The sequence below is a fragment of the Numenius arquata genome, chromosome 1 (assembly GCF_964106895.1).
Source record: "Numenius arquata chromosome 1, bNumArq3.hap1.1, whole genome shotgun sequence".
NCBI lineage: Eukaryota > Metazoa > Chordata > Aves > Charadriiformes > Scolopacidae > Numenius > Numenius arquata.
In genome coordinates, this window is record NC_133576.1 from 137,872,308 (window position 1) to 137,898,032 (window position 25,725).

The following is a 25,725-nucleotide window of genomic DNA, read 5'->3' on the forward strand; positions in this document are numbered from 1 at the left end:
TTTGCTTTGCAAATGCTCCCAACATGCAATCTGCAGGTTTGTCCTTTGAGGGAAAGCCATCCAAAAATCACATCCTCCTGCTGCTTTGCCCATAATCCTTTTTTTTTAAATTTTTTTTTTTTTTTTTTCAATCTGCAGAGCTTTTTCCAAGTCAGCTGAGGCTCCAAAACCCAAGTTGCCTGCATTGTGGTGACTTTGAGGCATAGGATGGAAAGGTTTTACAGTCAGAGGAGGTTACCCTTCCCTTCCCTGGCTTTTCCCAGTGAACGTGAGTGTAACCTTGCGTGAAACCATGTAGATTCTCTTGCCTCAGTCTCAAAGTCCGCAGAGAAAATAATTTGAATGGAGTTCAGTGAATGAAGCAAATTAAAAAGGCTCTGCAGAGCCACCTGGTGCCCATCAAAAGCATTCCGGAAGAACAGAGGAGTTTAAAGGCAGGGAGTCTGAATAAAATATACACAATTTATTTATAGGAGGTTTACAGCTGTACAACATTGGCTTTCTGTTTGGACCACTCTCTGATCTTGTGCAACATGACACGTCAGTGCCTTTGGAGATGAAGACAAGCCACAGCCTGTTTTAACATGCAGATGTCAAAAAGAAATGGATTTCACAGAGTGTAGTGGGAGGCTACTTGCAACCACTGAAATGATTAACAAAAGAAATGGAAAAAATAAATCAGAGACATGTCCTGCACCACCTGGGAGGTACTAGAAAGTGCTTATCAGACCTGCCCTCCCCTCAGACGAAAAAAAAAAAACACAAACCCTGAATATTTCTGTTTACTTCATTCAAAGAGAAAAGGCATCAACATTAGGAATGGCATTTTAATAACTCCTCTAGAAATAAGACCAAAAAAAAAAAGCAAAAAGGTATTTTTTATTATTCCATTGGGAATGTAGGGGGAAGAAGGCTTCTTCTTTAACTTTTCAAAAGTTTTTCTTTTTAAAAAAAGGAAAAATATTAGTAACATTAAGACATTTTGGCCCCAATACAGTGTGATAATGTTTTTTCTTTCTTTTTTTTTTTTTTTTTTTTTGAGGAAGCTGTTAAAAAGCTGCCTTTCCTCTCTTTATGGCTTGATTCTCTGTAGGAAGGACGCTGCCCATGGGTACCAGGGCATTGCTACTCCTTAGCAAGATTCAGCGCCGTTCCTTGGGGATCACGGTGCAGTTTGGCACATGGCAGGGCATTCCTGGCCAAATGGCTCTCGTTTGCTGAAGCTATCGGTAGCCTGATTTCCTGAGAAAACAAGGCTGAAGCTGGCAGGCTGGCTAACCCCAGCTGCCGATGATGGTGCAAAGCTGCTGGGATGTTCCTGGGATGTTCTCCCTTAGGTAAATAGCTTCTCCCTGCCAGGTGAGGTATCTTTGGGCATCACGGACCCTCTTACATACCAGTCTCAGTGTGAGCCTGTGAGATCTTCTCCTAAGACCCAAATCCTGCCCCAAAAATGCTGCTTCCATTTATTTTCAGCGGTGAGTCCAACGAACAAAGCCAGAATAAAATCAAAATATCTCTGAATTGGTCTGCCCAAATTCAAGGATTTGCTTTGACCTTGGGGTCAAAATGCCACTTTATCAAATTAGGAGCATTTGAGCCAATTCTGCTGAACTAAACCAGGTCCCGGTGATGGCACCAGGAGTTGGAGGGTGCTCAGCACAAGCCAGGAATAACTGAGACTTGGGATGAGCATCCTGTGGGTCACAACTTGCCTGTAAGCTTGGAAAACAGACCTAAGAAAATAAGCGATTTGGTCAAAAACTCAATTCATAACCACGGGAGGTAAACTCTGAAGATGAGGAAAGGGGAACAACAGCCTGCAAAAAAATCAATGAAATTGTACTCTATGCTTCTGGATGCACCAAGAATTGAGATGACAGCTAACACTGAGATGGCAGATGACTTTGGAGAGCATCTTACCATGTTACACACCTAGCAGATTTTTAGGGACTTTAAAAAAAATACAGATTTGCAGCATAAACATAGTTATTTAGTTGGACAAACAAAAACCCTACTTGCTATGGCAAAAGAAGGCTTTTGTGTTCCCTTGTCCTTGCAGGCAGAGGGCTCTGCTCAGGCCAAAATTTACCAAGATGACAAGTTTACATCATAGATATTCATTTCCACTTGCATGCAGGTAACTGCAAAAGATTTGCTTGTTAAAAAATCTGACAGAAAAAAACCCTTACCTTGCACCATTTTTAAAGGCACATGAATTAAAAACAAACAAACAAACAAACAAACAACCTAAACAACAGGAGGAAAAAATGGTTTGAAACCTGCCCTGATCAGCTGCTTGAAAGGCCAGACAAGGGTTTGTTGTTTGGCTTATCTGGGATGGTTTGTAAGAAGCCGGATTCTGCCACCCAGTGGAATAAGGAAGATAAACCCAGGCTTCATGGCAACCAGGAGCAGAGCATGGCCCTGGACATGGCCCCAGGGATGGTTTTTGGGTTGTGCTTGTGAGACTGGCTCTAGCACTGTACAACTCATCCTCCAGGCCGGGAGACTGGAAATCAAAGGTGAGAGATGGACACTGGCATGAATTATATATTCCCAGCACTTTCAGGCTGCACTGGGAGCACCACTCCTCTTCTCTAGTACAGGCTGAAATCCCACCATTTTTAAAAAATAATTTGGGAAAGCGAGGCACTGAGAAACAATGCACTGTATGCAGCAGTAAAAGATGGAGCCTGTTGAGCAAAGCTCCCCATCCCTTGGACCTGATGCTTTGGCCTTCAGAGGAATCGATCCCCTCTCACCTAAACACTCAACGGCCCCAGCAGACAATCCAGCCCAACTACTGGGGTGAGCTCTTGGGATGGGGACTGCATGAAGACATGGGGAGAGCAGGCACCACGGCAGTTCGAGAGGCACACGCAGGAGCTGAGTCCAAACCGATACAAGAGCTTGACTCCAGAGAACAGTTGTCCCACCATGGTTGTTGGCCATCTTTGTATCCTTCAGAGCTGCATGGGGCTGAACAAGACTCAGGAGGAGATAGCTTGTCCCAAAAATGATGGAGCCTTTTTTCTTGTTGCCCCTGTGGATTTGGAATTGCCTTGGTGCATCCTTCCAGTTGCAGTAGGCAAACCCACACCCAGAAAACATCCAAAAGGCCCCAATCCATTTTTCTACTTCTCCTTTGCTGAGGTGCCTCCACAGAGAAGCGATTAAATGGCAGTTTTCACAGGAGATGACTCCACGCACACTACGCTAAAACCAAGCAGAGACATCAAAGGGGCATTGAAGCAGCGGGTGGGACCGCGGTGGCCACACGTGTGCGTGGTGGCACCTGTGTGCCAGCCCGTGTAAACAAACAGCATCAGGGCACCACGCTCTGGCTGTCGGGACACACGGCATGCCCGCGGCGATCCCACAGGGCACAGGGTGGCAACGGGGGCTGTGGAGGATGCCAGCAGAAGGATCGTTGCGGTTCCCCAAAAAGGCACCATTTTTTTTAACACTGAAAACACAAGATTGGCTCCTTTGAGTGGAATGCATGCATGGTTCATATACACCTTGCAGATGGTAGGTAGGCTGTGTGTGTATGTATATATATATGTATGTATGTGTGCATGTTTATATACACATATGTGGCACCAGAAGAAGAGTCCATGAGTACTTAGACGTTGGTGAGGATGTTACTGCTGAGCAGCCTCACAGCGATGGTTCCAGAGAGATCGTTCGATCTCCTGTTCCCCTTGTCCTGGAGGTGCAGGGTGTGCACCGACTGCCGGTCGCTGGGATCCCCCGTGAGCGCCACTTGGCCCAAGAACTCGTCACTTATTAGGTTGTGGTTCCAGATCTGGGGAAACAAAACAGACATGAGGGCACCTCCTTGAGGGATGCAGTTAACCTTCACGCACCAGGGAGGAGAAGGGGTTACTGGGGACCTGCTCTGAGATGGAGCTGTGGAGGTGATCGAGGTGTGTGTGAGGGTCACCCTGTAAGTGAGAGGGGTGAAGGACATGCTTCCAGCAGTGGTCACAGCTTGGCCATGCTGGTGGACGGTTGAGCTACGTGAACTGGTGATGCTCAGCCTTGGGGATCAGACACACCATGGACAGTGTGAGAAGAGGGCAGGTAGGCAGGGGCCAAGTGTGAGAGGGTCTCCATCCCTTGACTCACTGCTCGCCTGCCAGGTACCTGAACAATGATGGGTTGTCCTGGCTTCTTGCGGTAGAAGAGCCCTTTCACATCAAATTCTGGAGACGCTGTGTTCTTCTTCACCGGAGAGCGAACTTTTTGCCCTTCGCACTTTATGATCACATAAGGGTCAGCTCCTGGGGAGACAAAAGGAAATTTTTGCTTTGTTGTAGCTCCTGTAAGTCCTCAGAGCCCTTTTCCTGGGGTGTCATGCAGCACTTTTCCTCCATACCCTACCAGAGGAGACGGATATCTGCCAAAGAGTCCATCACACCCCAGATAATGTCCATGAAGCTCAGCTGTTGGGCTCAGGCTTACTTCTGTTAGGTGACATTGTCCCTAGGCAGCAGGTGGTGACCAACTGCTATGAAATGGCTGCCTCTATCCTTGACCCCATATTCTACATAAACACTCCTTCGTCACTCCAAATCCTCCTGCCCTTTGGGACAAATCTTTCATGGAAGACACTGCCCTGCTCAACTCTCCTTTCAGGTTTTGCTCTGCTGAAGGCAGGCAGAAATAAAGCCATGGAGAAGAGAAACAGGCTCACAGAAGTTGTTTCACGACAGGAAACACCAAGAAGGCAAGGGCCTTCAAGCTGCAAAAATCCATTTGTTTCCACTGCAGTTTATATACTCGTAAGCCAGGCTGACCTTGGTTTTACTTTAAGGTGGTAAGTAGCTACTTTAGCAGGGACTGTACACAAATCATTGGCACATCTTCGTCCTAGACTTAGTGAGACTCAAACGCTGCAGGAGATCTCAGTATAACAATGAATGTTGGGGTAAGAAAAATGCTGGGTGGTCAGGGTGACAAGAGATGGCACAATGCTGAGCCAAAAATAAGTGTGAAGATGTGCTCATTTACGAGATCCCAACATGAGACCATTTGGGCACTGGGAAGGGCTTGGTGAGTAACCAGTGAGTGGGGAGCCTTAGGGTGGAAAGGTATTTAAAAGTCTTTTAAAGAGGTGAAGATGGTTCTTAGAGTATTTGCTGTAGGCAAAAATTCAGGGAGAAGATTAAAATGTCAAAAAGGATCATTGGTGGCAGTGCGAGACACCGGGAAGAGAAAGATTGGGCACAGAGGGGCAACCAGGGGAGATGAGTGGGAAGTGGAGGAAATGCAGACAAAATGGGTAACTGGGAAGCCAGAGGAGAGGTTCATGAAGGGATGTGTAACAGGTCCATGGGAAACGAAGACTATTTCAATATCCCAGCTGGAACAAGACAGTCATGGGGAACAAGCAGGCCACAGAGATGGAGAGTAAAGTTACCAAGTTCAGAGACTACCAGCCCTGAGCTTCCAGGAGAGGGAAAGAGTGAACATTTTCCCCTTATTAAACAAGTGCTTGTTTGGGGAATTTCAGCAGAGAATGAGTTATTGCTATGGAAATTTAACTGCCAGAATGCATTTTCTCACCAGGAGCTTTAGTGGGTCTGGTGGAAACACAGCCCAGGTGGATGAGTTTTCTTGTCCAAGAGAATTGTGGAAATGAGGAGGAACAAACCACCCCCTTCTGAGGGCCTGGGATTTAAGAACCACATCTTTGATTGCCAGACCACCTCCTCGCTAGCTTTTTGTTTGCAAAGACCTGGCTCCCCTGGTGGGACACAGCTGCTGGATTTCATAGCTGTTTTTCCAAACTAGCCTTGTCTTTTGGGATGTCCCATTAAATCCTCATATTCCACCAGCCGGAGCCAAATTCCCATCTGTAAATCACTATTTCCAAAGTAATGTGAAAGGCCTGGGTTGGGAGATGCGAGAAATACCATTGCACTGGAAAGCATTGAACATGCAGGCTGTCGGTGGTAGGAGCTGAACAGCTGGAAAACAGCTGGAAAACAGCCATTCCCAGAAGCCTCTGGCTGAAAAAAAAAAATGTTTTATGGCTCCAGAAACTGTATGTACCCTTGTATGAAGAAAAGATAAACCTCCTTGTTTCTGTGAACAGTTCAGAGACTTTTGATTACAGATTTCCCTGCATTGCTACAGATACACTCAGCTATTTTGAGTAACCCAAGAAAAAGCAACATACCTAGGGCAAAATTCCCTCCCAAACTCCACACAAGGTAGGAGGACTCCCTTTGTGGCATGTGATAAATAAGCAAATTGGGCTACTCTTTGCCCTAAGGAAGGATCCTGTTCATCACTTTGTGGGCTCTAGTGATATGCAGCCCTGATAATAACGCTTGGGTGGGAAAAAAAAAAAAAAAAAAGATTTTAATTACATTTTTAATTTAGATTTTTCAAATTTTAAGTTTTCAGTTTCTACACTTTACACCTGGCTTGAAAGCAACTGGCGAAACCTTGCTACATTCAACACATGACCTTGGCTCAGGAGATCGGGGAGAAGGGCTAGGATCTGTTCTATTCCAATGGTGGAAAGGAATTTGCTTCTTAATCATACCCTCTAGGTCTTTCATCCCTACTTCAACAACCTTCCAGTACAAGTCATGACTACCCCTGGGTTTCTCGGTCCAGATATCCCAGGAAGACTGAACACGGGGGTCCTGCCATGAGCTTCTGCGTGGCTGCGGGACATGGTGAGGCATGGTGCTGTGCTGTCTTTCATACTGTTGGATGTGTTGGATGTCAAAATTGCATAAGAGCATGGTAGGACCATGAAAATGAACCTTTAGAGAACCAAGGAGGGAGACACACACTGCACTGTGCTGGTGGTGGCTGAGGTCATCTCAGAGGGCTCCTAGGAGCCAAGGGTGGAGCAGGACTCACAGGAAATAGAGGGAGAGGCCCTTGATCCACACTATCCCAAAATGAGCTAAATTTGACCTACCCCCTACTGATAGGTCCAGCCTCTGGCATTGAAGACTACCACAATGCATCAGCCTGTTCCATTTCTTCTCTGTCCTTCCCATTAAAAAACATTTAAATATGATTCCTGACATTTACAGCTCCTCATACTCAGGAAGAAAGCCTGGATGATTACAGGACCACTGCTAAGGGCTTTGGGGAAGTTTTGGGAGGATCTCCCAAGGATCTTAGACAACAGTCTAAATATAACAGCTCCCAGATCATGTCCACAGCAAAAAGTGAGTTTGATTCTCCATGGACTTTCTCCTCCTCTGGTGTCTGAATTAGGCACTGAAAAAAATAGCTGAGGACATAACAAAACTCAGCACCCTCCTACCTCGTGAAACCACCCCCCTCTTTTCCTTCCAACCACCTCCCAACTCCTCTAGGACTAGACAACAGGCAGGGAAAGACCAGTACCTCCTTGGGAGTCCTGATTCTTGAGCCCGGCTGCAGCAAGGACATGGATCTGGGACACCACTTGCGGGTAACCACACATCCCACTCCAGCAGGTGTGTGGTGGCTCATCCAGTGTCAGCTCTCTGCAGGGAAAAACATGTGGCCTTTGAGAGATGCCCAGATATACCCCATGGGCAGCCCAAAGAGATGGCTCCAGCAGGGTGGAAGGACTATGCACTGTCCACTGTCAGACTCATCTCCCCATTCTGATCTCCTCAACCTGGGTTTGGAATGCTCTTCTATGACAGGTCTTGAAGCAGAGCGGGAGCTTCTCTGCATGTCTGCGGTAGGACCTATCAAGGTGCCCTGTCTCTTGGCCACCCTTGAAAGGAAGCCAACTACCAGCTCCAGGCAAGGCTATGACCAATTCCAATCAGGAAAACCAAATGTCTAAAGCACAGGGCTCTCTGCAAATAGTCAGCTCCTCCCCATCACTGCTCTTGCTCCTTACCGGCAATCTGAAGGCACATCCGTGAAAATCCTGAGCAGGAACTCGCCTACATGACCAGGGTCAAAAGTGGTGGGAATGATGACGTAGCGGCCTTCCTTCAGGTCGGTCCTCAGGAAGACACTGCGGGAGTTAATGTAAATGGAGCTGGCCACCTTCTGCTGCAGGGTGTGCATCCGGTAGTTCCTGTTCAGCTCCACCTGGGCAGAGACCATAGCAGGATGGTCAGCAGGACAGCACTGAGTGACAACGTATTGGTATCCAACTTGGGAGGCCAGGCTGCAAGGCCTGACCCCACAGTGCTGGGAGAGCTGGAGTAAGGATAACCAGTAAAATGGTCCCAACTGGGCTGGATGGAAAACAAGCATGGACATGGAGGTCTCAACTCTGTTGGCTCAGGGAGTTGTTCTCTCTGGCATACAGAGAAGGGCAATGGAGCTGGTGAGGGGTCTGGAGAGCAAATCTTATGAGGAGCGGCTGAGGGAGCTGGGGTTGTTCAGGCTGGAGAATAGAAGGCTGAGGGGAGACCTTCTTGCTCCCTACAACTATCTGAAAGGAGGGTGTAGCCAGGGGGGTCGGTCTCTTCTCCCGAGTAACAAGTGATAGGACGAGAGGAAATGGCCTCAAGCTACACCAGGGGAGGGTTAGATTGGATATTTGGAAAAATTTCTTCACCGAAAGGGTTATCAAGCATTGGAACAGGCTGCCCAGGGAAGCGGTGGAATCACCATCCCCAGAGGTATTTAAAAAACGGGTAGATGTGGTGCTGAGGGACATGGTTTAGTGGTGGTTTTGCAGTATTAGGCTGATGGTTGGACTGGATGATCTTAAAGATCCCTTCCAACCTAGACGATTCTGATTCTATGCCAACTTGACACTAGGGACCCATTAAACAACACATAAGGATCACATAAGGATTTTAACGTTTGGAGATAACAGACTAACCACCCCTTTTAGCAAAGAGAACTTGTCCGTGCTGTCACCGTTCACCTCAGAAATCCCTCACCATCTCTAGAGGGGGTCAGGCTGTGCTGAGGGCACCCCAGGGGCTCCCAGAGTAATGCTTAAATGAATAATACCAGGACTGATGTACCGCTCCAGCACTAACAAATTTATGGGGGGATTCAAGCCAACATGCAGGATCCATGGTCTACCTTATGAATATCAAAGCCTATGGCCAGGTTCTCTCCTTTGCCCTCTTTGCGACTGGTCCTTTTTGGCTTCTGCTGGATGGAGATCAGCACTTCATCTTCTGCCTTCTTCACATCAAACACGTACTAGAAGCAAAGGGAGGAAGGTGAGGGAGGACTTCTAAGACAGGATCACTGAGCATGGGTGGGTGTGGACACATAGTAGCATTAACCTTTGCTTCTCCTCACCCGCCTCACTGCAGGGACAACCTGGCTTCAGTACCAGCATTGAGAGCCCACACTCACTGCTCTTGGGACTTGCTATCATCTTGCCAAGCCAGGGATTTTTTAGCTTATCTTAGAAAAGACTGGTAAATCCAGTCTTAGAATTGTTCAGCAGAATCCAAGGACCCTAGATGCAGCCTCATACCAGAGAGTTTCACCCCTGGTAGTCTGCCACAAGTCCTCCATGGTATAGAAGGAGGAACTGACATTCACAGAGATCTAAGATAAAGGCAAATACAGAGCTGGGAGCTGAAGACAACTCTCCCACATCCTTGATAACAACTCCTCCAATGGACCAGACCATCTTTCATCTGTGGCAAGCAGGGTGAGGGAGGTGATTCTGCACCTCTACTCTGCTCTCATGAGACCCCCACCTGGAGCACAGTGACCAGCTCTGGACCCCCCAACATAAGAAGGACATGAACCTGTTGGAGCGAGTACAGAGGAGGATCACGAAGATGATCAGAGGGCTGGAGCACCTCTGCTGTGAGGACAGGCTGAGAGAGTTGGGGGGGTTCAGCCTGGAAAAGAGGATGGTCCAGAGAGACCTGATAGTGGCCTTTCAGTACCTAAAAGGGACTACAGAAAAGACAGGGAGGGACTCTTGATCGGGGAGTGTAGTGATAGGACAAGGGGTAATGGTTTTAAAATGAAAGAGGGGAGATTTAGATGAGGTCTCCGGAAGAAATTCTTTACTGTGAGGGAGGTGAGACACTGGAACATGTTGCCCAGAGAAGCTGTGGCTGCCCCATCCCTGGAGGGGTTCCAGTTCAGGTTGGACGGGGCTTTGAGCAGCCTGGTCTAGTGGGAGGTGTCCCTGCCCATGGCAGGGGGTTGGACTAGATGATCTTCAAGGTCCCTTCCAACTCTAATCCTTCTATGATTCCATGAAGGACTCAAGATCTTGTCTCATGTTACTGAGAATCCCAGTTCAGAGCAGGACAGGACAGAAAAGCTTGTTCCAGGACACGAACTTCAGAGCAGAGCCTTTTTTGAAGGCCAAGCTAGGATGAAATGGCCCTATAGACTACACGTATACTGGTAAATTTAGCAATGCCAACGTTTGGGTAAACGAACTAGAATTTGATCACTCAGACATCAAAATTGTTGGGAGTGGTTCCTGGCTGTGACTGGCACCAGCTAACACTGCTAACCTGGGGCACCATTTGCTGTTTGCTTGTACCAAGATGCTCTACACCAGGCATTTGGATGCAGTCTTCCTGATAAGAGGGATAAGGATAACAGAGTTGGCCTGGATGCTGATCATGCTGTGCAAGGGGTCTCAGCCAGAGAGTGGTCGTGAGCACATTTAATCTACTAGAGGTCTGGTAGCCATTTTGGCCTTCTAGGTCCCTGTAGAAGCTCTAAACACTTGCAAGCAAGTGTGAAGGTTCCAGAAGGCCCCCTGCTCCATGACTCACTTGGGGGTTCTGCAAAAAGGTATCTTTGTGGTTGATACAGCCTCCAGAGCGGTTCTTCAAGGGGTCACTGTTTCTGGTCCATGCCCCACGTAGCACTGCCTCCTCCCAGGTCTTGTGGATGCTCAGGTAGGATGTGTTGATGAGACGGCACTTGATGATGTCTGTGAAATATTTGCAGAAATCTTCAAAGGTCATCCTATGTCAGGAAAAGACAGAGATGGGTTATGTTGCTTCATTCCTTCAGGGGATTTTCTTGATCACCTGATACAGACAGTGTGTTGGTAGCCTCTGATGGCTGATGAATAAAAAGAGATGGAGATACCTTTCTCCGTGTTCTCAGTTTAAACAACAGAGCTCTGTGTTTTGGAGTGAGAGAAACATGTACCTTTCTGCCACACATGGTACATGTTGTATGGAAACGTACCTGGTGAGGCTGTTAAGTTCAGGACATTCATAACAGGTTCCCAGTACCCTGGTGAAATGCTTTGGACCCAGTGTGATACAGAGCAGCTTGCAAACCCAGGGTCATTGCCATCCAAAGCTAATACCGATAGGCTCAAGGAGAAGGCTTCACTAAAGATCCTAGGGTTTGGAAGGTCATTTGCTCTGTTTGCATGGAAATGACTCACATGCTTCATTGGGTAGGGAGGACTCTGTAGGCATGGCCCGTGACGGCAACCCCAGGAGGGACTCACCAGAACTCTCCATCATCTTCCACTGTCATCCCCATCTTCTCTCTCTCACTTTTACTCACTTTCTGCCACTCCTCAGAGCTGTGGGAAGAGTACAGGATCATCAGGTGGTGGAGCCTCCGTCTCTGGAGACATTCAAAACCCATCTGGAAATGTTCCTGTGCAACCTGCTCTAGGTGAACCTGCTCCGTCAGAGGGGTTGAACTACATGATCTCCAGATGTCCCTTCCAAGCCCTATCATTCTGTGATTCTGTAATTCTGTGTGATTACTGTGAGGGCAAGGGGACATACAAGGATTCAAGAGGCTGCTTGGCCTCAGCAGGATCTCTCAAGGGCACAAGGCCTCTATAAAGCTCCAGCCATGCAACCAGTCCCCGCACTGCTCTGGTTAACTCATCTTCCAGACATGGGGGGAGTGCTGTGTGGCTTGGAGCTTCAACTTCCTTCTTCACCAGTGGAGCTGAATCCACCTTGGCAAGATTTTTTTTGGCCAGTACAATCACAACCCTATCAGAGAAGACAACAAGAAGGACTCTGGCCAAAGGCTCTGGTTACATCTGGTTCTTCGTCCCATCCACAGAGTCCACAGCAGTCAGTGGGGGCAGCGGTTGATTCTGTTGAGTGCTATTTTTGCTGGAACAAGACTGGGAGTAGAAAGGTGAGCTATAACCATCCTTCACTAGTGTGAACACACTGGTGATTTCACCACAACACCCATCAGAGCCTTAATGAGAAGATCTGCCAAGCTCAGCCACCAGCCTGCTGTTCTCCAGGGACCCCAGGGCAAGGAATGCATCTACCCCAGTGAAAGAGTAGGTTTAGGACATGGGTTGAAGCAGCATCCCACAACTGCCCGTACGATGTTATCCTACAGGTGTGAATGTAGCCAAACTGTCTCATGCCTCAAGGCTTGCTCTAGCCCAGCTTTTTCCACCAAAAAAGAAGGTGCTGATGCTGCCCGTCCTAACTCACGTGTCGCTCCAAGGGCCGTTCCACTCCCGCTCACCCCACGGGTTGCGCATGCGGATCATGTCCAGCTTCTCCGACTTGAAGAAGGACAGCAGGCCGTGGCCCAGGCGGACCTTCCGCACGTCCGTCACTGCGTATGCGTGGCCCTTCACCAGCCCACAGGCCAGGCGGGCCTCCATGTCAGCTGCCGACGTGGCCTGGGCAGGGGGACACAAACAGTGCTTGTACCAGGGGGATGTGACCACCTTCACAGGTACTGGGGAAAAAAAGGAGCTCAGCTTGCCCTCCAGGTTGCTTTAAACTGAAAATGAGAGCACAAACGCTCAGAGAGTGAGCCAGTTGCTTTGGGAGATGTATCAGATGCCATTTTAGGTACTAGTTCCTTCCCGGTCTTTATCTGCTGCATGAGGTCTCTGAGCTCCCATCCTGTCAACCAATAAAGCTCATCCTACTGGTTATAATGGGAGGTCTGGCACCCAGTGTTTGTAGAGATGTCCACATGCAGACACCAAAATTACTTTCTCTGAGGTGAATTCTCTCCTAACATATAAAACGTGGTGGAATGAATCTGGGGTCTTACACATAGCAATAAGGAATAAAGAGGGTTGGCATCCAGGCTCTACTCCCTTTGCCATTCATATACACCATTACACCTATAAATACCTAAAGGGTGGGTGTCAAGAAGGGGCCAGTCTTTTTTCAGTAGTACCCAGTGATAGGACAAGAGGAAATGGGCACAAACTTGAACATAGGAAGTTCCATCTAAACATGAGGAGGAACTTCTTCACTTTGAGGGTGGCAGAGCCCTGGAAGAGGCTGCCCAGAGAGCTGGTGGAGTCTCCATCTCTGGAGATGTTCAAAACCTGCCTGGACAGGTTCCTGTGCAACCTGCTCTGGGTGGACCTGCTTTGGTAGGGGGGCTGGACTAGATGATCTCCAGAGGTCCCTTCCAACCCCATATCATTCCGTGATTCATGGGAATAAGTAGGAACCCTCAGCCATAATTTATCTGATCTAATTTAGAAGCGTCCAACAGTGTAAGATGACTGCATCCTAAAATGCCTATTCCCATGACACCGTGACCATACCAGCCATGTTGCTTACTTTGATAGAGCAGCTGATGAGGCCTCCTCGGTTGTGCACCTTCAACACGCGCTCGAAGAGGAGGTTTCGCTTGGCTTCATCAGCAATGTAGTCCCCTTCAGTCAGGTCAATAGGTTCAGAGACCCCACCAGTAAAGTCTACCAGGGCATCAGCTGTGTTACCTCCATCCAGAGCCTCATAACAACCTGACAACCTGAAAGAGGGTGATGGTGATGGCACAACAACACGGACTTGACATTTTAAGGGGTCTGGGAGAATTCTTGTGGCAGCCTGGAGAACAGAGATTTGTAAAAAAGCTTTCAGTGGGTGAGGACAGAAAACTAAGGTGAAAAATAAGACCCATGCTGCTTGCAGCACTCTTTCTGTCACGGGACAAAGTAAAGGAACCTGAAATCCCTAGGGTAGGTTACTTAAATCCCTAGGTAGGTTACTTGTTACTTAAAACAAATGTGGAATTGGAGGATATTTTGCTTTGAGGGTAAATAAAGGCTAGAGAATGTCTTTTTTTCTTACACTTTCTGTCTGTTTGAGATATGTCCTACTCCTCCCCAGGAAAGCTGTTCTTTCCACTGGTGCAAACCAACTGATGAATGAACAGAGAGGAAAAACAGGTTGCCCAGATCCCAGTTTGTTCTGCAACTGCCTGGGTACCTACTTGGCATAAGCTTTCTCCACCAAGGCGCACCAGAACTCGTTCCTGGAGTTGGAGTGGCAGTAGATGAGCTGGTTGTGGAGTGTGGGCAGGCGGTCATCTATCACCACATCCAGCCACTGACCAAAACGCCAGAATTGGAAGTGGAAGATCCCCGCGTAGCTCTCAGGTTTCTCAGGGTTCCACTCCTGCTCCTTCCAGTCCGGGATGACCTGCAAGAGAGGAGGCATGTGCACCTAGGTTATTCCCTTTTTTGTTGGGTTTGACTCTCATCCTGGATGTAATACAGACAACATCAAACACAAGGAAGAGTATGACAAGGATGGACTTGCTTACAGCCTGTTGGGAACAGATTTTGGACCTGGTTCCTCCAATGCAGACTAGATTAACATATACTGGAATAGCTTAGACTTCATTGTGCCTTAAAAGATGGAGTTAAAGATCCCCATCCTCTTTCTTATAATTCTACCCTGGAAATCTGCTGCCATCTACTGCTATAGACAGGCTACGGGAGCAGAAGAGTCCTTACTGTGACCAGGGATGGTTATTATTATGACCACATTTTGTTCATTTTCGTGCCAATAGGGTACCACTAAGAGAGGATCCCTTCTTTGATCCTCTTAATTGATTCTGGTGTGTCTTGGCTGGCCCAAAAGCAAGTGTTGTATTTATCTACCTGGTGGTAATAAACAGAAACCAGACACGCTGTGTACATCTACTCCGATAAATAAAAGTGGGAAAAGCGAGATCCTCATCCCCACAAGGTCCCCATTCGTCCATGTCAAGAGCTACCATACTCATCCAAGCAGGGGGAAGTGACTTGCTGAAAGAAGGAAAAGAGCACCTGGGGTGAAAGAAACCCTGGAGCAGCCAAGGGGCTGAGGGAGCACAGGTTTGGTGTCACTGCCATCTGTACTGCCAGTGGGACAAGGCACAAATGAAGGGTAACTGCCAAAGTCCATAGTCCTTCATGGCTGCAGGCACCACCAGCTTAATTTTGGATGGAAAATCTACTCCACAGTTGGGACAGAAATGGGCACAGCCATATGCAGATGCTATAACTAGGAGGATCTGCATTTTATTTAAAGCCAAGACATAGAGGCACACAGCAAGGAACCATTCCACCACAGCATAGCTTTAGTTGAGGGTGAAGGCAACTTGGTTTTACTTCATGGCCAGGGTGGGCTGTGAGGCCACGTGTAGTTGATAGTTGCTAGAAGTACTGACCAATTTAGATGCAGTAATGTGACCAACTGTCCACACCTTTGCTTCTTTACTTACCTGCTCCCAAAGCATCATGACCTAAGCAAGGAAAAACGCCCAATGGGCCCATGGGGAAAATTATGTTCTGATACACCAAATAAACCCTGTCCTGCGGAGACAGCTGCAAGTGTTGGGGTGGAATAGGATGGGACACAGCCACATTGCATTGAAAGAGGCTCTTCAGGAAGTCCCGGGCCACGGTGAGACCCTCTGCACCGTGCCTTGGCCCTTGTCCAGCTGCCAGAGCCTTGTGCTGCCATCATGAAGCCATAACCCTGCAGAGAGCCCTGTCTCTGGAGAGCCCCCCAACTCCTCAGCTACCAGCAACGATCCAGCTCAGGGCTTTTATTGCTCCTACACTGAAATATTAATGATGCCATCAGCCTTGCGAGCTCACTGGCACTTGAGTTGTCTGGATCAATAGAAGCAGAGTAGACAGAGCAATGAAAAAGAAGTACTTTTGGAGGGTTTGGCGATTTCCAGAAGTGCTGACAACAATGCCCTAGACTTCCTCTGGGACAGCGCCAGGGAAGGTCAGACAGCCCTCCATCAGTGCCCATCGATTCCCTCCTGACTGGAGCTCATCCTAATGAATTGTCATAGAGGACCATTTTGCTAATCAACTTGCTATTAATGCAGGCTTAGAAATGATTATGGGATTGATTAGAGGCAGCCTGTCAGCCAGAGCTGGTAGTGACAGCTTCCAGCTGGCTGGTTCTGAGACTTGCCATTGCTGTCAGTGGTGGCAGGAGATACCGGTCACCACCGTCCTCTTCCATCCCTTCATTTGGGGGCAGCACTGAAAACATCCTCTGCCACTGAAGAAGCGGTCAGCCTTCATGCAGATCAGGATCCAGGAGCAAGGACTGGTTGTGTTTCTACATCAACCCAAGGGGAAGTAAGAGGAGCCCCATCTCCAGAGCCCAATCTGTCCTCAACCTGCCAAAGAGCAAGGTGTGAGCTCAAACATCAGCTTCCTCCCCCGGCTCCTCCCAGAGCACAGCAGCCTACCCAGGCCAAGGATCCCACCAGTTGCTTCGTCCCCTGGCCAAGGTGTCTGTGACTCCCCTGGCTGTAGGGGAGAGGTGGCAGCTCTAGATGTGGTGCCTATAGGGCCACCACACTTCAAGACATAACCCCTGCCCGTGACCTGACACTGCATATTTCCTAAAGGATTATCCTGGGGCACATCTACAAACCCTAGGAGTAGCTACAGCCCAGATCCCTCAAGGAGATCATCATGTGACTGAGGTCCATGGCTCCCACCCACTCTCAGGAAACCTGCCCAGATATCTCCATCCCTCCTCATTGGATGCTGGACAGTATGCCATGGACCACCCATCACAAGGTCCCATTGAATCTTGGACTCAACTTGGTTGTGTGATTCCAAGGCAGTGGAGACCAGCTCTCCTCATTCACCCAACTGTGCTGCTTTTTGCTTAGGGGGCTCCCAAAATCTGGAGCTGTAAGACCCTTTAGTGGGACAAATTTACAGTGAAAGGGCTCAGATAAATTGGGAGCCAAGAAACACCAGGTTCCAGATTTAATTTGTAACATTTCCCTAAACTGGCTTAGAACTTGTCTCATTTTTCTTAGGAATGGCTAATTAAGAGAAAAGTCACCTGTGACCCTGGAGAAATGTTCCCGATTAGAAGGAAGTGATTTCTCCAAGCAGAGGCTCTTCTGCTGGGAACTTGCCAGCTCAGGAAGGGGAGGGAGGGACCCAGCTGTGCCAATTTGCTGAACCAGGATGAAATTCCCCTGGGAACTGTGTAGGGAGAGTTTCAGTGACTGGTATAAAGAGGCTCATCTTCCCTGCAGCAGAGAGACCGCACTGCCCCACTCACCTCCCACCCCCAGCTCTGGTGGAAAGGAAGATCCACCTGAGGATTGTTTCCCCTCCTCTGGCCAGCTTCAAACCCCTCCCCAAAGCACACAAACTGCTAAATGCTCCATTAAGCCTTTCACACCACTGGAAAAGAAGGTAAATATTCATTTTACTTTTTACAGAAGATAAATAGGTGCTCCAAAATACCAACAGTGACTTGAAAACTGGTGGATGTTGCTTTATTGCTTGCAGGATTGGGGCAGCTTCCAAGAAGAGCATGAAGAAGACACGCACAGCCTCAGTCCTTAAGGGGAACCCTGTTGACTAGGCTTTTATTTACCGTGGTACATCAATACCCAGCGAGGTATCTGCAGCAAGAACTCTACCCCAGCAACCAGCAACATAGCAATGGCATATTGTGAGACCTGGTATGCAAAAGTCCCATTGGATGCAGCTCCTGTTATTGGGTCTAATGTGGTTTGTAGTTAGGAGCTCTGCTCTGCAATGTACAAGGAGGGGTCTCCTATGGGAAAGTCTCCCAGGACCCTAGAAGTGGGTTTGGCCCACAGCGGGTCCATACCATGGCCAAGCAGGGATGCATCCACTTTTATCTCTCCTCACTGAGCCCAGCATTTCTTGGGGTCCAACAAAAGACATCAATTTCTCTGGCAATGCCCATGGCACGGCTGCATGATTCGGTGGTTGCTGAGCTTTGGTTGCGGGCAAGACTCAAAGCTCCTACCATCTCTCCAGCCAGCAGCTGATCTTCCTGCTTTCCTTCTCCTTTCTGCCTGGCATAGCTTGTGCATATCATTTTATACACTATTGTTGGGCTGGAGAGGGCATGGAGTCTGCATCTCTGGAGGCCTGGAAAAAGAGGTTGGACTCTTTTGGGAATGGTCCGCACCCGTCAGCAGGCCATGGGTACAGAGTCACCTTGTCCTGGCTTTCCCATCACTGCCCTCTCCTTACACATCTCAGGAAAATCTCAAACTATACCCTGAGGAGCACTCACCCACATTTGAGTGCAACCTTAGCAAAGGACCGATTGTAATAATACTTGACTCTTTCAAAGGACATTTCTGTCTGTGGGTCTCAAGAAGGTTCACTAAAGTACTTTCGGTGGAGAAAAAAGGGAAGAACCAAAGTTAGCAGTTTATTCAGAGTCATGGGACAAGCCAGGCACAAAACGCCCTCCTGCTCCTAGACTTGCAAAAGTACCGTCTCCCCTCTCTGCTCCCATGGCCACCCAGACACCATTCCCTGCCTCAGCACCTGTAGAGAGCAGGAGATACTGCTTTTGGGGGACAGCAGCAGCAGGTTCCTGCTCTGTGGTTTGCAAAGCACTCTGCAGCCTCATGGCTCTCTAGAGGTGCTTCAGAATAAATATATTCATGGGTGCTTTAAGGCCACAGCAACGCATGAATTGTTTTTGCTGCTGGGGACACAATGCTGGCTCAGACCTACAGCCTGCTCTGAGCTGCTGGCTCACTTGTCTGGCTCTGCACACACATGCTCCAACCCATCTCAGGACCAACAATCTCTAGGTGAGCAGCGTGCTGGAGTTACGCCTCCCCACAGTGACCCCCAGCAAGGAACAGTGGTGGCTGTCAGGAAAAAAAGGGTGGTCCAACCTCCCTGCACCAGTTTGTCCAGTGGGTTTGCAATCTGCAGAGTACGGCATGTCCAAAGGTACTAGAGCTTCACGGCGAGATGAACCTCCACAGGACTGGTCTTCAGAAACACCAAGCAGCCACAGTCATAGCAGGGTGCAAGCAGTCAGCATCCTCACAAGGAGTAGCACTCCATGGCAAACAATCCCTCCCTTTTTGAGGGATAGGATGGAAACTGGAACCCAGGTCTCTCTCCAGGTTCTCTCCTGTTTCTAGCATGGCTATTTCTTATTTTTCCATCAGGCTTTTGGTGTGCAGGTGACACAGTTGGAGGGCTTAGGGCAGCCTCGTATTTCCACTCTGGCAAGACCCTGTGCCAGTCAGACCTGGTGGATCCCTGCTGAATTCACAAGCATGCAGTCTGAGACTCTAGGCAAATGCAGCAGCAAGCTCGTGGCCCCCTCCTCCCCATCGTTGAGATGGAGTATGAGGAAGGAAGGTATGGGGAATGTTTTGCAGGGCTGAGGGGCTCCAGAAGTGCCAAGCTATCCTCCACTTTTCCGTGACACCATCCCTCATAAAAAAGTAAAAGAACTGTGTAAAAGCTGAACTGCGAGAAAGAAAAATGAAGACAAAAGCACAGCTGGAGCAAGAAGGGCTGAGAAAGAGGGGATCAGGCTTTAAAAACGATGGAGCCCTTCAGCTGAGCTGGTTCGAGGCCGTCGGCGAAAGCAAGGAGGAAATACATCACCTTGCGGATCTGGGCTAACTCCGCTATCCGCTCCCCAAATTCCTGGGCATCCGCCTCGTTGCACTCCACCTCCTTGGCCCCTGGCTTCTTCCAGAAGATGCCCACCGGCTCCAGCAGCTGCCGGTTCATAAGATGGGTGAGATCAGGAGTCCAGTGCTGGGAGGTGCCGGTCACCGTGACCTTTCCAGGTCTCTCCAGCTGGATGTTCCAGCGGAGGAAGCGCAGGTTGTGCTGCCGGATGAAATCCACTCGGTAGACGTGCTCGTTGGGACGCAGCAGCTTCTCGCCGTCCTGGGGCCTGACGTTTTTTTGCTGCAGGCTCTGGAACCGCAGTCGCATGCAACGGGTGAGCTGGTCATCGCGGACGAAGGGCAGCTCGAGCATCCCTGCCGCGGCTGCCATCACCTCGGTTGCTCCTCTGCTACGTCCTCAGCAACGTCTGGCTCTCAAACAGGACACGCAGGGGGAAAATGCCTCCAAGCCCCCGGAGCTGGTGCCCCCTCTCCACGGTCCCAGCGGTGCTAGGCAACCTGGGCCGGTGACGCAAAACACCCCCCGGGGCTTCCTCTGGGTGCCCTCCCGCCTCGTTTGCAGATTAGGAACTGATGGTGCTGCAGCTGTGCACAAAAAATCTATAGGGAAGGGATGTCTGATGTCAGCCTCCCTGGCAACCTCCCTGACAACCGCAGCTCGTTATCCCGAAACGAAGGCGTGCAGCCAGGGATGCCACCCGGCAGGTCTGGGTGGCAGTGGTTTTCTCCGAGTGTAGGCTCACAGAATAATTCATAGAATCATAGAATCGTCTATGTTGGGAAGGACCTTTCAGATCATCTAGTCCAACCATCAACGTCACACTGACAAAAAGCATCACTAACCCATGTCCCTCAGCACCACATCTACCCATCTTTTAAATACCTCCAGGGATGGCGATTCCACCACTTCCCTGGCCAGCCTGTTCCAATGCTTGATAACCCTTTCAGTGAAGACATTTTTCCTAATATCCATCCTAAATCTCCCCTGGCGTAACTTGAGGACATTTCCTCATGTCCTATTTGCTTGTTACTTGGGAGAAGAGACCAACACTCACCTCTCTACAACCTCTTTTCAGGTTGGAAGGAGACTCTGGAGGGGTTTGGTCCAGCCTGCTGCTCAAAGTGGGACTTACTTCAGGTTGTTCAGCGCTTTTTCCAGTCTATCTTTTAGTATCTCCATGGATGGAGATCCCTCAGACTCTTCGGGACCCTGTTCCAGTTTCTGACCATGCTCATGCTGAGGATGAGCTGTAGCTTGTGCTGTTGTCTTTTGTCTTGTGACTGTGCACCCCCAGCAAGAGTCTAGCTCCATCTTGTCTACACCCTCCCATTAAGGAGCTGCAGACAACAATAAGGTCCACCTTCACCTTCCCCCTTCCTGGATGCATAAACCCACTTCTCTCAGCCTCTCCTCATATGTCCTGTGCTCCAGACCATCTTGATGGCCTCCATCAGGCTTGCTTCGGTCTGCCACTATCTTCTTCTGGGGATGATTCCCTCCCCACCTGGGCCACATAATAATACAATGGACCAGAACGATACATCATGGTCTAACATGAAAGAGAGAAAAGGCAGAGAGCAACAGACTAGAACACTACGGCAACCCCTTAGTGTACCTGGTTCCCATGGCTCCTACTGTTTGAAAATAATAACTACAATTGATCACTCCTGACAACATATGGATGGTGGTCACAGAGCGCGGGATACCAGGACCCCAAGTCCTAGCAAGTCCTGGGCTTGCATAACTGGTGGAAAGCACCGGAATAGTCCATTGTCTGAGCTGGGCTGAAGTGGAAAAGTACCTGACAAAAGTCAATTATCTCGAATACTATAAGTAGTGATTCTAGTAAAGACCCTTTGAGCTTTTCTGGATCACAGCGGGCTGAGGTCAGCATCTCCCCTGAGTCGGGACACCTCTTAGGCAAATGTCTAGCCTATATAGCTGTTCAATTATTGTCTTAAAACACTTTGTAAATCTGTAAATCAGTTAATGATTAAGTGTTGCTGAAATTCAACCTCTTGATATACCTCAAATCATTAATAAATATTGAATTGCTGCTAAATCATAACCATGTCAAGTATTTCCATCTGTGACATTGAGGCACGAGATCAGCCTTTGAGTTCCCCTCAGAGAGCAATAACTAACTCCAGGTTGTAGAAGACCTAAGCAAAATGGACTTTGGGAGGTGGGTGGCCTCAGAGTCATCTGCTCATGCCATCCCATCCAAGACTGCCCTGTGCTCTGGAAGCAACTGAGGGGGCAGGAGACCAGGCTAGGTGGTGGAGATGCAGGTTGTCTGAACTACTTGGCTTCAGAGTCTGGCCCCTGTCCCTCGCTTGTTGAGCAATACCAGTGCAACCTGTGGGAGAACAGGTTATAGAACCAGACAACCCTTTAGGACAAAGCTCTGCTGGAAATCACTTGAATTCCCCCATTTCAAGGCCTTAATTTCTTTTCATAAGAGCTAGACACCTCTGAAGGGTCACAGAAAGAGTGCTACAGAGCCAGACCACACCTAAAGCCATGTAGGGCCAACCAAGAGTCAGAAAAATAGAAACCAGCTCTAAATTAACTTCCAGTCCCCCATTCCCACTCAGTGGCTCACACACCACAGGCTTAATGGGAAGGGGGGACATGGAGGGAGCCTTGGGGTGAGGTGCAAGAAACCATGTGAACAAAATAATCTCTTGGGATACACAGGGATGTGGCTGGCCTGTTCTATTCTTTTGAAGTTATTCCCCCTCCCCACACTTGAGAAAGGGTTTTGCTGTGTGCAGTGGAGCAAGGGACACACAGAGATGAAGTTACATCCTGGTGTAAATCAGGATTACATTTTCTAGGAGCAATGGGAGACCTGGGCCAAGATCCCTCTACTGATATTTCTGTGATATTAAAACCCACATCAGTATCTTTCAGCTCCTCCTGGACCATGAATCAGAGACGTTTTGGTACCTAATGACACTAAAATTAGATTTAAAACCCCAGTGTTTTGCTGCCTTGTTCGTACTCTCAACTGTTGCTTACATCAGCATATTGACTGGTCAGGAGAAGAGGTTTGCCCTGTAGGCATTGGGTCCTATGTGTAGATATGCCTGAGAGCCAAGGAGCAACAGGCACCTTCAGCAATGTTATCACAATTGCATGTGTGACAGTATCAAGGACCAAGAGGTCCATTATTTCTCGGCCAACAAAGGGATCTGAGACATTTGGCAAGAACCACACTCTAATCCCAGCACATCCAGCTGAGCTGGTGTCTCTTTGGACCAGGGGGTTAATCTGTGCATTTGACATCTCCCACTTTGCTTTAAAAGTTGCTGCTGCAGTTTATAGCCACGCTTACTCCTTGCATTTCATCATAAGCCCTCAAAGAACCTTGCAAAGTATGAGGAAAGGTCCCACCTAATTTGGAGGTCTCCAAAAGCAGGGATATGCTGAAGCATGGCTGACCAGAGCCATGTAGTGAACACCACAGCAAACGACCGGGAGGGAAGGCTTGGGGAGAGGGCTGCAGCTTTTGCTTTTGCCAGAAAACGAGCCTTTCTGAAAGAAAGAGTCGGCAGGTAAAGACGAGCCTCTGAGAGCTCAGGACATGGAAAATGAGAAGTCACAAACACCCAGAGCTGCATTGCCAAGGGAGGAAAAGCAACGCCATTGGCAACCTGAAATAATGAGGTGTCCAAAGGGACTCGGCTTCTGTTGGGTTGGCATTTCCCAGGGCAGGGCTGGAAGTGAATGGTGAGGAGGGAAGACAACTCGCCCGCTCTCCCTTGGGAGACGTCGATGCAGAGGAAGGAGCTAAACAACCCCTTGCACCACACCTGTAATGCGACCCACAACAGTCACCACAGCCACGATGGGAAGAAAACGCTTATCTGGAAGCCAACAACAGCTATCCCATTCCCATATAAAGAAAAGACTTGATTTTAACAAAGAAAATGGGGATGCTGCAACAACCACCAATTCCCAAGGCTGAGCTTTGCATTTGTGATCGCAAAACCCACAGGCAGCAGAGACGGGGAGTATCTCAGCACACAGAGACAATGCAAAGGAGTAGGGTGGAGGGAATATTTGGACCTTGTGGATCCGTTGCAGTGGGAGGCTGTGGGTGAAGCAGGTGACACTGTCTGCACATACTGTAGGACTTTGGTGGCTGCTTTTTGCAGTAAAATCTAGGAAAAGGTGCTTGCAACTTGTTGGTCTTTTGTCCTACAATGAGACACGCCTGCACCAGGGACTGAAGCCCATGTTGGTCTTGGTTTTCACAGGCTTGACCTCTTCTGCAGCTGAGGACATGGCAGGGACGGGCAGAGACTGTCCAAGGATGTGGCACTGAGGACCTTCTTCCCCCCTGTACCTCTGTGGTTGCTCCCTTGGTCTACCCGCCCTTGCCCTGGTGAAGCCCTTTCATGGCTTTCTGGCCTGCAACACAGTCCCTTTGGACCCCACACTGGAAGGAGCACTGCTACATGGTGAAATCCAGCCATAGGACGTGCCAGGGATGGATGCTTTGGGGAAGAAGCGGCTTAGGAGAGATACTAATACCCTCAAATCGCCCTACCTGCCCAAGCACAAGGTGTCTCATTGCCAATGTGTGTACACACTGAGCAGCCAAAGAGAGGTAACACCATGGGAACACGGGAATGGGGCCAAATGCTGCAGCTGAGCATCATGGATTTTGTTAGTTTTGTTGTTTTTTAAGTTATTTTGGAGTGGAGAGGGTCAGATTTGGGATCTGGAGGACAGGACAGGACTTGATTCACTTGGTTAAGGCGAAATCAGCCAAGGGTTTGGCTTGAGCATGATGTGACTGCAGTCATGATGACTGACGTCCCCTTGAAAGATAGTCCTTCACGGGAGGTTTTTGCACATGAACAGTTTTTCAGGACCTGAGGCAACCCTGAAGAACCAGTTTCTGAGCTGGACAGACACAACACAAAGCCAAGGTGTTGAAGACAATCTTTCCCCTGGCATGGGGAGCTGCTTACCTTCTGCCACAGAGACTCCCGGGATGCCAAGGAAGAGCAGGCAGCCACGAACCAGCAGTTCCCGACCTGGCCCTGGTGTAAGTCATGGGAGCTGATCCCATCCACAAAGAGGTGCGGATCATCGCAGATTTCCTGTGGGACGGGAGAAAAACAGACACGCTGGGTAAGCGAGGAGACAGAGATATCGGGAGCAAGGCTCCTTGGCAAAGGAAAATCTCTTTCTTCTTCAGGCTCCATTTAAATCCCACCTGCAGCTTTACGATGGCCTCACTCATCATGCCGGTGGCAGGAGGACCCTGTCCTGCCTTCTGCTCTCACCAGGACATGGGCAGCATCACTGCCGAAGTGAAGCAAGACCTACTCCCTATTCTGTTCCAGCATCAGCACAGCTTTGCTCTATTTATCCCTGGTGATAAAGGTACTTCTTCACACCATTACAGCCCTAGTGAGCCATCCCCTCTTCTAAGTCCACGATGTTATTTCTCATAAGCCTTTCAGCTCTCTCTACTCCGTGTCTGCTTTACAAACTTCTCCCTCTCTTATTTTGCTCTGGAGAGCATGAGAGCAGCACCCAAACCCACTGCCTCCCATACTGGAACTTGTAGATCCATCCAAAAATAAAACCCTGCAGGAGTAGGGCAGAACCAGGCATTTAGATGAGGAATCACAGTGCCTAAATCAGAGACTTCACCCAGGAAAGCTCAACACAGATGCAGGCCTCGGCCATGGTTGCAAGAAGCCAAGTGTCCTCAAGCAGGAGGCCTGTCCTTCTAGTTATTAGCACAGCAGATGAAGAAAATCTGGTGGCTTTGCAGCTGGGCCAGGAGGATTAAATGCTCATTCTGACACCAAAACCAGCATGGTGGATTGTGCATGGGCCCCATGAATGGAGAAACTTGGGTAGGAGGCAACTAGGAGGTGAGATCATCCCTCCAACCACTCAGGCACCTACCACATTGCCTTTCCTCTGCCCAGTTCCTGCCAGGCTGCCCTCTGTTATTCTTGCTCCCTCTTAGAGCCTGGCCAAGAAAGCACTTAAATAACAGAAGGTGTTGAGCAAGCTTCATGTGAAACACTGCTTTATTTTTTTATATGTTTTTTCCCAATCAATCCAGTTTGGAAGAT

At 48.9% G+C, this 25,725-nt stretch overlaps 2 protein-coding genes across 3 annotated transcripts in view; both read right to left on the reverse strand.

The window, feature by feature from the left end:
• Positions 1-449: 449 nt before the first annotated feature.
• The window catches only part of CAPN5 (calpain 5), a 64,861-nt gene continuing 39,585 nt past the window's right edge, over positions 450-25,725 (reverse strand). Inside the window, exons 3-13 of one of the 2 annotated variants that reach the window (XM_074168826.1) lie at positions 24,601-24,732; positions 14,131-14,339; positions 13,476-13,668; positions 12,375-12,568; positions 11,405-11,482; positions 10,710-10,905; positions 9,028-9,150; positions 7,877-8,073; positions 7,387-7,508; positions 4,153-4,289; positions 450-3,811 (exon numbers count right to left, since the gene is read on the reverse strand). In XM_074168826.1, the coding sequence (XP_074024927.1) occupies positions 3,629-3,811; positions 4,153-4,289; positions 7,387-7,508; positions 7,877-8,073; positions 9,028-9,150; positions 10,710-10,905; positions 11,405-11,482; positions 12,375-12,568; positions 13,476-13,668; positions 14,131-14,339; positions 24,601-24,732 (1,764 nt within the window). In that variant the 3' untranslated portion in view covers positions 450-3,628. The remainder of the gene's footprint in view (positions 3,812-4,152; positions 4,290-7,386; positions 7,509-7,876; positions 8,074-9,027; positions 9,151-10,709; positions 10,906-11,404; positions 11,483-12,374; positions 12,569-13,475; positions 13,669-14,130; positions 14,340-24,600; positions 24,733-25,725) is intronic. The other variant, XM_074168818.1, reaches the window with a different exon arrangement.
• OMP (olfactory marker protein) lies at positions 19,505-19,984 on the reverse strand. The gene has a single exon (XM_074168838.1). It carries the CDS (start codon positions 19,982-19,984, stop codon positions 19,505-19,507), a length of 480 nt encoding a protein of 159 aa, XP_074024939.1.